We start from the raw sequence: 12,638 nt of genomic DNA, 5'->3' as shown, positions 1-12,638 counted from the left end.
TTGGACTCCTACAAGTTTTCAGGTTGAACCAAGATGACCTGGAATGCCTGAACAGACCTATCACTATTTGTGAAATTGAAAGAGTAGTTAAAAGGCTTCCTAAAAACAAAAAACCAAGGTGCAGTTGAATTCACTATTAAATTCTTTCAAACCTTTAAAGAGAATCTACTGCCAATCCTCTTCTAGGTTACTGTCATATTTAAAATAAAATATTTTGTGGCTAAAGACACATCTTATATATGCCAACTCTGACTTCTCTGAAGTAACACATTGTCTCCAGTGTAGATCATGTTCCTGTTAGTCCCCAGTACTACCTAGTTCAAACAGAAAGATATCACTGATTCAGTACTAAACTATCCTCACACTGTAAGAATAAATATCCCAGGGAGCATTATGCTTCATTTTTCTTTCTCTTAGAACTGTACTGCATATTCTAGGATTTTTGTATTACCATACACATTTTAGAATTGTTTCCTGCAATAAATAGTGGTGTGCTTATGTCCTTTTGAATGAAGGTTTTTGTGTCCCGTGGGTAGATACTAAGAAGTGGAGTTGCTATGTCATGTGGCAGAACTCTTCTTATTTTTTCTGAGAAATCTTCATACCGTTTTCCATAGGACTAGAACTAGACAGTATTCACACAAACTGAAAGAAAATTATTTTTTAAATCACATTTCTACCAACAAATTGTTCCTAATTTTTTATATATATACTTTTTTATTCTATTCTATTCCCCTTCTGTCTTATTCTGGCCCATTTCTGGTATCTTTTGGGAAAAGGACATATTTTTTTGTTCACGTATTAATGATTTTGGAAAAAACATTTGAAAAAAACATTTTCTCTCATTGAAAGAACAAAAGAAGTGTACTCAAGAGTCACTACTTTGAAGCCAGAAGCTAGAAGTTGTGAAGATGAGGAATTCTAAACAAAATAGCAGTTTTAATTTCTTTCAAGAATATTGATTTCAGTCTTTCAAAAAATTCAACATTAAGATATTCTAAAAAGAATTGAATAACTTTAGTTGGAATTTTTCATAAGCAACTTATATAGTATCAATACTAAGTTGAACATTTCCAATTTCTGTTTCTGCCAATATATCAAAGTGCATTGGAGATAGAGTAATATTTGTCTCAAATTTCAAGTACAAAGTACATGTTTGGTAACCAGCTTGACTCTAGTATTCATAAATGTTTGAATTCTAAGCTTTGGATTAGGCATACTAACAATGGATCTCTTTATAGCCCTGGAGATAAAGCAAAAATCTCAAATTTCAAGTACAAAGTACATGTTTGGTAACCAGCTTGCCTCTAGTGTTCACAAAATGTTTGGATTCTAAGCTTTGGCATAGGCATACTAACAATGGATCTCTTTATAGCCCTGGTGATTTGTCTTTCTTTTTTGATTTTCCTTTTTTTATGGAATCAAAGCTCTAACAAAGGGAAACTACCACCTGGTCCCACTCCTCTACCTATCATCGGAAATATTCTACAAATAGATACCAGAGATGTCAACAAATCTTTACTAAAGGTGAGCATGATTATTTTTATACATTCATTTGCATCAAGTAAAACAGAGTAATGTTTAAAGAAACTATGGTACCAGGGACTGGAGTGATAGGACAGTGAGTAGGGTGCTTGCCTTGCATGCAGGCAACCAGGTTCAATCTTCAGCAGTCCATATGGTCCCCTGAGCCCACCAGGAGTAATTCCTGAATGCAGAACCAGGAATTACCCCTGAGCAATGAAAGATGTGACCTAAAAAAAAAAAAAGAAAAAAGAAAAGAAAAGAAAACATAGTACCAGCCATCATGATTAGAAGTAGCTTCAAAAGAAAGTTTCCAGGGGCCGGAGAGATAGCATGGAGGTAAGGTGTTTACCTTCATGCAGAAGGTCATCGGTTCAAATCCCAGCATCCCATATGGTCCCCCGTGCCTGCCAGGAGCAATTTCTGAGTATGGAGCCAGGAAAAACCCCTTAGCACTGCCGGGTGTGATCCAAAAACCACAAAAAAAAGAAAAAAAAAAAAGGAAGTTTCCAATGAATAACAAGATACATTTTAAGTGGCATGCAGGGATTGTTTCCTGCATTGATAAGGCATTGCATGTAGTTAACATGGGTTTGATCACTGGCACCTCATAAGCCTGATAAGTATTATCTCTGAGTCAGGAATATGTAGTCCCCAAAATAACAAAAATAATATTAAATGAACATATAACAGAGAGACTGCCAGAAAGATGAAATCCATGGGATGGTTATGGACATTGCCAAATGTATAAGCTGTTTGTTCGTACCATGACCTAGTAATTATTCCTGATGGTCTCTAATATTTTTCACATTTGTCTTGATTACTTTGGCTACTTTATGAATGTAAAATTACACATGGACTAAAACATTGGATTAGAGAAAAGAGCTTAAATATGCATTTTTGGGTAAAGGGTTCAGACCACACGGGCAATACTCATGGGTTTACTCTTGGCTTTCCATTCAGGAATTACTCCTGGCTGTGCTTTGGGGACCAACATGACAGGGATTGAACACAGGCTGGCTGTGTGCCGGGCAACTGTCCCACTCATTGTACTATATTTCTCTGGATCCTTAAGCCTTTATTTTACATGAAGGAAAGACTTTGACAATATAGTTGTCTAAGAACACAGAAGCTTATTTCTATCTCATATGATTATCTATAGAAGAGTGTTGAAAGTTGTCCACTATGACATTATTAAGAGAATCAGTTATTGTAAGGCATATATAAATGTATATATATATATACATATATATTTCTTTTTGGTGGTGGTGATGGGGCTGAACTCAAGGATCACTCAGTTACTCTCTTTATTTACTTAGCCATAGTGATGTCACCTACATCCTGCCATTTCTACTAAGGTAGGAGAGAAAATGGAGGGTATCCTGTTACCATCTATGGGAGACTATAATATTTACATACATCACTTCTACTTTATCAGTTAATGAAAACATAGTCATCAAGTCACATGTGGATCACATCTGATTTGCTTAGATTAGACTCCTGGTTTTATGCTCAGAAATCACTCCTGTAATTTTAGTTTCAAGTTTTCTCATTTCTACTCTCATTTCCTCTTGACTCTTACTTGTGCCAGGTTCAGTTTGTTCCACTATCTTTTTAAGTTCTACGAACATCCTCCTTATTTCTTTTCTAAAGTCCTTATCCTACAGGCTAAATAGGTAGTTAGTACTTTGTGGGTCATCAGAGCTACCATCTTCATTCTTAGCATAGGAGAGGCCTGTGTTGTTTCTCCACTGTCATGGTAGCAGTATGGTGTTTTCTGCATCCCAGGCTAGGATTCATTGACTAAGAGGAGTGCATGGCAGTGGAGTGGGAGCTGCTCGTTTGCTCGTTTCTTTACTCCTTCATGCTGAGACTGTTCACCTTGGGATGATGACGCACTTTCATGGCGGGGAAGCACACTCCACCACTCTAGCTTGCTTATACATACTTTATTGTTATTATTATTATTATTATTTACTTATTTTTCCGTAGGAGGCTCTGAATTTCTCCTTTGGTTATGTAGGCAAATAAAAAAAGAAAAATAACTTTTTGAGAATGTTAAAAGAGAAAAGGGAATAGAAAATGCATTCAAAGAAATAATAATGGAGAACCCATTAATCCTTAGGAAAAAACTAACTTAGACGTCTAAAGAGCTGAGAAAACACCAAACACTTTTATGTAAAATGACCTATACCAAGGTACATGGGCTATCAAATTAACAAAAGACAATAATACTTCTTGGTAATCCCCTCATGGCACTGGTCCCACTTCTCTGCCGAGTGGGCAGGACTGTTCCCATTTATCTCTCAGAAAGGGAAAAAAAAGGATATCAAAAAGAAAAAAAAAATGGAGAGAGGCAGAGACAAAGACAAAGACAGAGAAAGAGTGAGAGTAGTAATATATCTTGCCCATAGGCAGGCAGGGCAAGGGTGGGAGGGAAACTGGGGACATTGGCAATAGGAAATGTGCCCTAGTGAAGAGTGGTGTGCATTGTATGGCTAAACTTAATTATGAACAATTTTGTAATCCTGGTACTTAAATAGATAAAAAAGAAAACAATGCTTTAAAAATGTTAAGCTTCTAGGGGAAATGTTATATACAAAAAAGACCTATCAGATTTTCTTCAGATTTTCCAGTAAGAACTCTATGGTCTGGGAGTAGAAGAAGTAAAAAATAAAATAAAATAGGTAAAATGTAAATGAAAACAAAATTTATTCATAGAAAGGAGCAATACAATTTTTATAACCCTTGTGAAACTGCTTGGTTTATCTTAGAATATAGATACAAATGTTTTCAATAAAATCTTGCAACTTGAATCCAATAATGCATCAAATTACTCAACTATGATCAAGTAAGATCCATTTGAAAGATACAAGGATGGTCGTATGTTGCAAGTCAGCCCTTGATGGGGCTGGATGACAGTGGGATGGAAGATGAGGTCTTTCTCCTCCAGCTCAGACTATGCATCTGCCACCCTGTTCAGCCGGCAGCTCTGAGGTGATAGCGGTGGGTAGAAAATTCACAAGCAGTCAGGCTTCAGGAGATATCAGCTTTATTCAGTGGATAAGGCTGAAGCAAAAACCCCAGAAAAAAAGCCCCTGCTTTCCACAGACCCTTGTTTTTATACACCAGAATCAGGTTTCACCCTAGGGAGAGAGCAGAATTCCAGGTCACACCCTAGGGTAGGGCACAATTATTGATTAGGGTAGGATCAGTAACATAATAATCTTTTTTTTTTTTTAATTTTTATTGTGACCAAAGTGCATTACAAATCTTTCACTGCATCATTTATGGTACATAATGACAATGAATGAGGGGCATTCCCACCACCAGAGCTATCCTCCCTCCACCCCTGTTCCCAGTATGCATCCCATATTTCCCTCTTTTGCCCCCCAGAATGCTAGTGCAACTGGTCTCCACTTTACAGCTTGTTGTAGATTGAGCATCCATTCCACCGTCATTGGAGATAAAAAGGACAAGAAAAAAGGGAGAAAAAAAAATTTGGTGACGACTACCAAAAAAAGAAAGGAGAAAAAAAAAAGAAAAAGAAATGGAAGAAAAAAGAAAAAAATGGACTCGGCAAATAAAAATAAAAATAAAAACAAATCTCTAAATAATAACCACAAGAGTGAAAAAGAAAGAGAAAAGTGGAAGAAAAAAAGAGAAGGAAAATAAAGTCAATAACTAACAAATCAAAACAAAACAAGAAAACCTATGGGTGCTGGAGTGGTAGGGTTTGGCGTTCCCCCCACTTTTTTTTTTTTTGCATAGGTACACTAAGCATTGGGGAAGAAAGGGAATTCCCATGGCCTAAGAGTTTCAGGGTTTCTCCATCCTTGAAGCATACTACCATCATGGGATCAACCCCTGGCTCCATATATACTCATTACCCCATCCCAAAGGCTTTTTTTGTGATGCCAGGAAAGTTTCCTCTCTGTTGTGTGTGAGAAAATCAAGCCACTGTAGCTAGCTATCTTGGTATTTGCACGGGTTATAGGTCAGGGTCTAGGATAGAGTCTCTAGGTTCTAGAAGTTTCTATCCATCGTTGTTGTTGTGTTCAGTCTTCTGTAACACTTGCTTCCTGTTTTCGTTCAGTCCTAAGCAGAAGCCTAGGATATTATGGATCCAAAGGTTCTGCTCAGTCTCTGTTGTCCAAGTTGGACCTCTGCAATAAGACATCTTGTTGTTGTTGTTGTTTTTTATGTGTCCTGGGCTACAGCCTAGGGTAGGGTTTTCCTTATTAGTTCCAAGGTAGGTTCTGTTTAGTCACGGTTGTCAAAGTCAGTTTTCTATTGTTGGTGCTCTTATTTTTCACAGTTCAAAGAACGGTATCTCTTCTGATTTCCACTTAGTGTTAGGTGATGTGATAGGTCAGCCTGGTCTTAGGTCAAGTTTTCCTTTCCTCGTTGTCATATCAAAACTGGCACAAGTTGGTGCCAGAGCAATGTTATAAATCTCCCAATGGAGCTTAGTTCCTGGTGGTGTTGCCCGGAGCTGTATCATTTCTACGTAGGGGATCTGGGGTTTGGGATTGAACTAACACTGTCTAATCTCCTGGGGACTCGTTGTATCCACATGACACATGTTCAGGGTGGGAGGCATCCTTCTGCTATAAAAAGTGAGTTCTTATTCCTAGAAGATAAGATCTTGTTTCTGTGTCTATGGTGTCCCCCTTTTTTACTGTGCTCATACAAAAATGTATGGTGTCATACTGTGTTGCTGGTGTTATTCTGGGTTAGGATGACAGGCTGCACACACAGTCTCTGTTGTCTGGTTTTGTTCTGAGCTTTTATCTCAATCAAGGCTTTTTGTACCAAGCAGCACCAAAAATGGTAAGGATAGAGAAAAAAATGTATATATTAAAATAGAACAAATAAATAAAACTGAGTTAAAAAGAAAAGGTATTCGAATAAAACAAGTGGTGGAGGAGGCTACCTGTATATTTAGGAATACACATCTTAAGATGTATTGTTATACAGGTATTGAGCTCCCTTAGGCAATATAAGACTCCCAATTAGGTTTGATATATTCTTGTGGGGAGTAAAAGCCAAGGTACTTTTCGATTCACAGGCCTTGGAATTGAGTTTGAGAGATGCTTTGCTGCATTACCAGACCACATAGTGTCTTTGAGCTGGGAGTTTTGCTGAGGCTGATTCCTGTATCGTGCAACAGTCCACGATTTGGTGGGGGTGAGAAGGGCCATCAAGTATGAGTCGGCAGGCGTGCTGGTTTTAGTTCTTTTCCGAGACATGAGAACGGGGACCTAGAGGGTGTTTTTCACTGAGGAGCTGGAAGGTGGTCTGTTGGGGCAGGAGGTCAAACTTGGTGCCTACCGAGTTAGGAACTGAGGGTAAAGAGGGTTAAATTAGGGGAAGATAACGGATCAGGATTGGGAGATGAGGGGATAGAAGAGACATAGGGGTAGGGGAAAGGCAATACATGACAGGGGCTATATACAATATATATGTATGTGTGTATATATATATATACAAGCCGAAATCACAAACAATTCATATATATATATATATGAATTGTTTGTGATTTCCGGCTTGGAGTCAGTACGAAAAGTCACGTCCACATAAAGACTGACTTTAAAGATCTATTTGAGTGTTATCATCCAAATCTTTGGCATTCCGTTTCCTTTCCTAGGAACCGTCTAGAATAAAGAACATTTTTAGATAATGCTTAAAAAGTATATTTGTGCCCGCGTGATTATGAAAATGAGTATTAGTAAGAAAAGACACCGCTGCAGAGGGTTCAGTATGAATACAGGAGGAGTTTCCCTCCTCCCCCTCCCCCCAGAGCCCAGTTGCCAGACCTGGCCTTGAGGACCAGTTTGGCATGGGGGGCTCTCGGTCTTCTGGACTAAGTGGTCAGCCCAGGAGGCCATTGGCCAGTTGTCTGCCCAGATTCCCAGCATACCAGTAGGAGAGGAGCAGGAATCCTGGCATATGGGCTCTTCTGGATCCAGCTACAGCTTCCCTCTCCAGTATCAACATAATAATCTTATGGAAATGTTTTCATATATAACAGTCATACATTCACAAATCAAATAAGGAAACACACCACATCAACAGAAACAATTATAAATATTCATTTGCTTATATCATCAACATTGGAAAAGTATTTGACAAGGTTTAATGTCCATTTGTGAGAATAATACATTGAACATAAGGAATATACATTAGCATAATAAATACAATTATAACAGTTCCGTGGCTAGTATAGAATAATAAAAAACTAAAAGTTTTTAATCTCACTATCTAAAACAAGACATTGCTGTTTAACATAATTTTGAAAATTATAGCAAGAGCATTTAGGCAAGAAGAAAATGAAATAAATATACTTCAAAAAGAAGCAAACTACCACTGTTTGCATATAACATATAACATGTTAAAATATATAGAAAACCCTAAAGAGTGCATAAAAAACTATCAGAAATAATGAATAATTTTTGTAAAAATTGCATAATAAGGGGCCGGAGAGATAGCACAGTGGTAAGGCCTTTGCCTTGCATGCAGAAGGATTGTGGTTCAAATCCTGGCATCCCATGTGGTCCCCTGAGCCTGCTGGGGACTATTTCTGAGCATAGAGCCAGGAATAACCCCTGAGCACTGCCAGGTGTGACCCAAAAACAACAACAACAACAACAAAAATAGCATAATAAAAAGTCAGCATACACTAGCTTGTTGCATTTTTTATGTACAAAGAGATAGTTAGATACTAGGTAAATTAAGAAAATAATTTTAGGGACCAGAGAGATACCATGGAGGTAGGAAATTCGCCTTGCATTCAGAAGGATGGTGGTTCGAATCCCAGCATCCCATATGGTCCTCGAGCCTGCCAGGAGCGATTTCTGAGCATGGAGCCAGGAAACCAAAAAAAAAAAGTCTAAAAAAACATTTAAGAACAATATTTGATTGTGCAAGAAAAATAACTCTAGATAGATACAATATTTATATTACATCCCAAACTCTATAAAGAAGAAAGTCGGTCACACACTCCTGGACTCTGACCCAGGGATATATTTTGAGACTCAACTGCAATGGCACTGTAAATAAAAAATGAAACTACTTAAAATTAGAAAGCTTATAAGAGTAAAAGAAAATATAAGAGCAACCTTATTGTCACATACACAATATATGCAAATCAAGAATAAAACAAGATCAGAGTGATAGCACAGTGGGTAAGGCATTTACCTTGTATGCAGTCAACCTGGGTTCATATGGTCCCAGATCCTGCTAGGAGTAGAGTCAGGAAGAACTCCTGAGTGCAGCAGCATTTGGCCTCAAAACTAAACAAAACAAAATAATAAAGTAAACAGCAACAACCTAATAAAAAGTGAACATAAAACACGTCTCTAAGGGAGACATATACAGATGTCAGAGACAAATGAAAAAATTCTCAATACTACTTATTATTAGGAAAAAGCAAATCAAGACCACAATGATCTAAAAACTCACTCTGGTTATAATAATCTATGTCAATAAATTAGTAGAAAATTTTTGGAAAGGCATGGAGAAAAATTAATTCTGGTATGCTACTGATGGGAAAGGAAATTGGTGCAGCTTTTATGAAAACTAAACTTGAAAATGCCATGTAATTTTATAGTACCATTTCAAGGCACGCATCTGAAGAATCTGAAAAAAGTTGACTGAAAAGATTTTCATTTCAGCACTATCATAATAGCCAGTTATAGTTCATTCTAGATGTCCATCAACAGCAGAAAGGATAAAGAAGTGCTTGAATATTTACTTACAAAATGATAAGTATGCTAAGTAAAAGATATAGGAAACAGGAAGACTTTTCCTTGATGGTCTCACTCATATAAACATGAAAACAAACAATTAGACTACTTGGTAAAATCACAGTGGATATCATAAGACAAAGCAGAATATGGGAGAGTTATGATAGTGAGATGATAGTAGAAACCTGGCTCATATATCATGAGTGTTATATATATTTAGAGGTATGATTCTACCTCTGAAATTCTAGAGTATTGTAAAGTAATGATATTGAGTTGCTTATTAACATTTTTAGTTTTGACTATGTTACTAGTCTTGTATTTTTTCAAGCTTGCAGAAGTTTATGGTCCTGTGTTCACTGTGTATTTTGGCATGAAGCCAACGGTGGTGCTACATGGATATGAGGCAGTGAAAGAAGCCTTGATTGATCATGGCGATGTGTTTTCTGGCAGAGGAAGTTTCCCGGTATTAGACAGGTTTAACCAAGGATTAGGTAAGTTTTTCTTTGGGAAATGAGTGTGGGCAAAGACTTAAATAGACTAAGGAATTTGAAAATATGTTTAGATAAATTATGAGAACATAATTCCAATAATTTATATAAGATTCATTAGTGCATATTTTAAATTATAATGGTGACACAGTGCTCCCATGAAATATTAAATACAAAAAAAGCTGCCTGTATTTCTTGGAGTATAAATTATTTTTATTTTGAATTGTGACTGGTCAAGATAATGAAAGAAAGAAAAAAGTGATTGTAAAAAATGATGTTATTTATACCCCTATATTTTGCTCTCTAGCCCAATCCATGGTCACTACTTTAAGAAACTTGGGTAGTAAGTGTAAAATGAACATAGATATTTAATAATTCCAACATTATTTTCAAACTTGCTTTCTAAAATTCTTAAGAAGTATTTAAATTAGGGGGTCGGAACAGTGGTGCAAACTGTAGGATAGACTGTGGTTCGATCCCAAGCCAGGTTCCCCAAGCCAGGAGCGATTTCTGAGCACATAGCCAGGAGTAACCTTTGAGCATCACCCGGGTGTGGCCCAAAAACCAAAAAAAATATTAAATTAAATATAATTAATGAAAAACACATAAGCATGTTTGAAAATAGAATTAAATGATATATAAGTATGAATGAAAATTGATATTAGGAAAAGCTTTTAAAGTACTTGTATTTATCACTTCTTGGCCTTTTGGCTAAGATCAAGTGTAGTATCTGTTCTTATCAGTAAGGTATTTGTATTTCTTAACGGTCTGTTTAGTCTGGTGCTAGCCTTGGCATCCACAATGAAAACAAGTGTATTGCTATCTTCTATCTTCATCATGGCTGACTAATGGAGAGAACTTGATGATGCCATAGTGGTCATGTTTGTTTTTCCTGGGGCTTCTATTTCAAATATATCTGGGCTGCCTTTTCAGCTGAAGCTGTCAGATGGATCTTGTCAGTTGCTTTCTTTGCATCTAATGATATGATAATTTAACTGTCTTTTATTGATATGGTGTATTATGTTAATTGTTCCTGCAAGCCAGGGATGAATCCCATCTGAATTTTGTGAGCCTTTACAGTTCATCTTGTAAAGTTGGTTTTGAGCCTATAAAATTTCTGAGCTATTGATTTTACATGAAGTTCTGTATTGTTCCTTTATATAAATGAGAGTTTCTCTGGGTGAAGTATTTTTGATGAGACTTTTATATTGCTGAGTTTTTTTTTTTAAATAAAAACAAAAAGGGGCCAGAGAGGTGGCACTAGAAGTAAGGCATTTGCCTTGCAAGCACTAGTCTAGGACAGACTGCAGTTCGATCACCCGGTGTCCCATATGGTCCCCCCCCCCCCAAGCCAGGGGTGATTTCTGAGCGCATAGCCAGGAGTAACCCTGAGCATCAAAAAAAAAAAAAAAGTTAAAAAAAATCCAACTATGTCTACAATGTCTTCTGACCCACTGAATGTCAGAAATCTGCTGTAAATCTTAAAGGATGCTCCTTTGTACATGATTTTCTTCATGATCTTGCTACTTTCAATATTTTATCTATTATTGACTTTTGTCATTTTGTTAATTAGGATGTGTCTTAGAGTGTTATTTGGGTCTCTTTTAGCTAGTTTAGGCCTCTTGAATCTGGGTATTTGTGCTTTGGCTCTGGAAACTTCCCAGTGATTATTATTATTATTTTTTTGACTAATGCTTCTTCCCCAGAATTCTCTTCCTGAACTTTTGAGACCCCAGTAATTCTTATTTTATTTATTTTGAATTTATCCTAGAGTTCTTTTATTTGCTACTCATTTTTTGAGGCTTATTTTAATTATCATTTGTTGCCTGGAGGTTTCTGTACCTCATTTTGGTGCTCACTAATTCTTCTGTTGTTGTTAGTGGTCATCTGTAAACCTTTATTTAGTCACACTTTAAATTTAATAATTACTTTATTTAAGTACCATGGTTACAAAAAGTTTTTAATTGAGTTTTAGTCATACAATTTACACCACCCTTTACCAGTACACTTTCCCTGCCACCAGTGTCTTCAGTTTCCCTCCAACCTCCCAGCTGCCTGCCTCTTGGCAGACATTTTACCTCTCTCTCCCTCTCTTTCTCCCTCACACACATACTCTCTCTTCCTTTTATTCTCTTTTGACACTGTGGTTTGTTAATGAAGGGGTATGTATATGCATATCACGTTGTCCTCTTTTAGCACTTTAGTTTTGTCCATAGTGATTAGTTTCAACTTTCATTATCATAGTTGTCAAAGTGGTCCCTTCTCTACCCTAACTGCACTGATCCACTATTTGTGGCAACCTTCTAATTGGTCTTTCTGACTCTCATCTCTGTTATCTCTGGATATTATTATCATAATATCTTTTCTTTTTCTAATATCACACAAAAAGTGAGGTTATTCTATATCTATCCTTCTCCCTCTGACTTGTTTCACTCAGCATAATATTCTCCATATCCATCCATGCCTAAGCAAATTTCATGACTTAATTTATACTAATAGCTGTATAGTATTCAGTTGTGTAGATGTACCACCATTTTCTTAGCCACTTATCTGTTTTTGGGCAATTGGGTTGTTTCCAGATGCTAGCTATTGTAAATAGTTCTGTGATAAACAGGAATGCAGAGGACTTTTCTGCCTGGTGTTTTCAGGCTCCTAGGGTATATCCCTAGGAGTGGTGTATGGGTGTATATAGTGCACTAATTCTGTTTTCAAATGCTGTTACTCTGATGCTGAGACCTTCCAGTGGGTTTTTTATATCATCTACCAAATTTTTTAGTTATGTCATTTCTACTTGTAGTTTTCTCATCTTTACTTTCATAACCTCTTGTGTTTTATTGGTTGTTCATTTCATTGAATTTTTGAGCTCTTTGAACAAATT

General features: G+C 36.7%; 1 protein-coding gene and 1 pseudogene across 1 annotated transcript in view; both read left to right on the top strand.

Moving 5' to 3' along the window:
• Positions 1-1,296: 1,296 nt before the first annotated feature.
• The window catches only part of LOC125994864 (cytochrome P450 2C21-like), a 31,616-nt gene continuing 20,274 nt past the window's right edge, over positions 1,297-12,638 (top strand). Inside the window, exons 1-2 of the mRNA XM_049764390.1 lie at positions 1,297-1,527; positions 9,601-9,763. Of these exons, the coding sequence (XP_049620347.1) occupies positions 1,360-1,527; positions 9,601-9,763 (331 nt within the window). The 5' untranslated portion in view covers positions 1,297-1,359. The remainder of the gene's footprint in view (positions 1,528-9,600; positions 9,764-12,638) is intronic.
• On the top strand, positions 10,452-10,595 carry LOC125995188 (uncharacterized; annotated as a pseudogene).

Source organism: Suncus etruscus, chromosome 17 (genome assembly GCF_024139225.1).
Source record: "Suncus etruscus isolate mSunEtr1 chromosome 17, mSunEtr1.pri.cur, whole genome shotgun sequence".
Classification (NCBI taxonomy): domain Eukaryota; kingdom Metazoa; phylum Chordata; class Mammalia; order Eulipotyphla; family Soricidae; genus Suncus; species Suncus etruscus.
The sequence above is the reverse complement of the archived record's forward strand: the minus strand, read 5'-3'. Positions and strand labels throughout refer to the sequence as shown.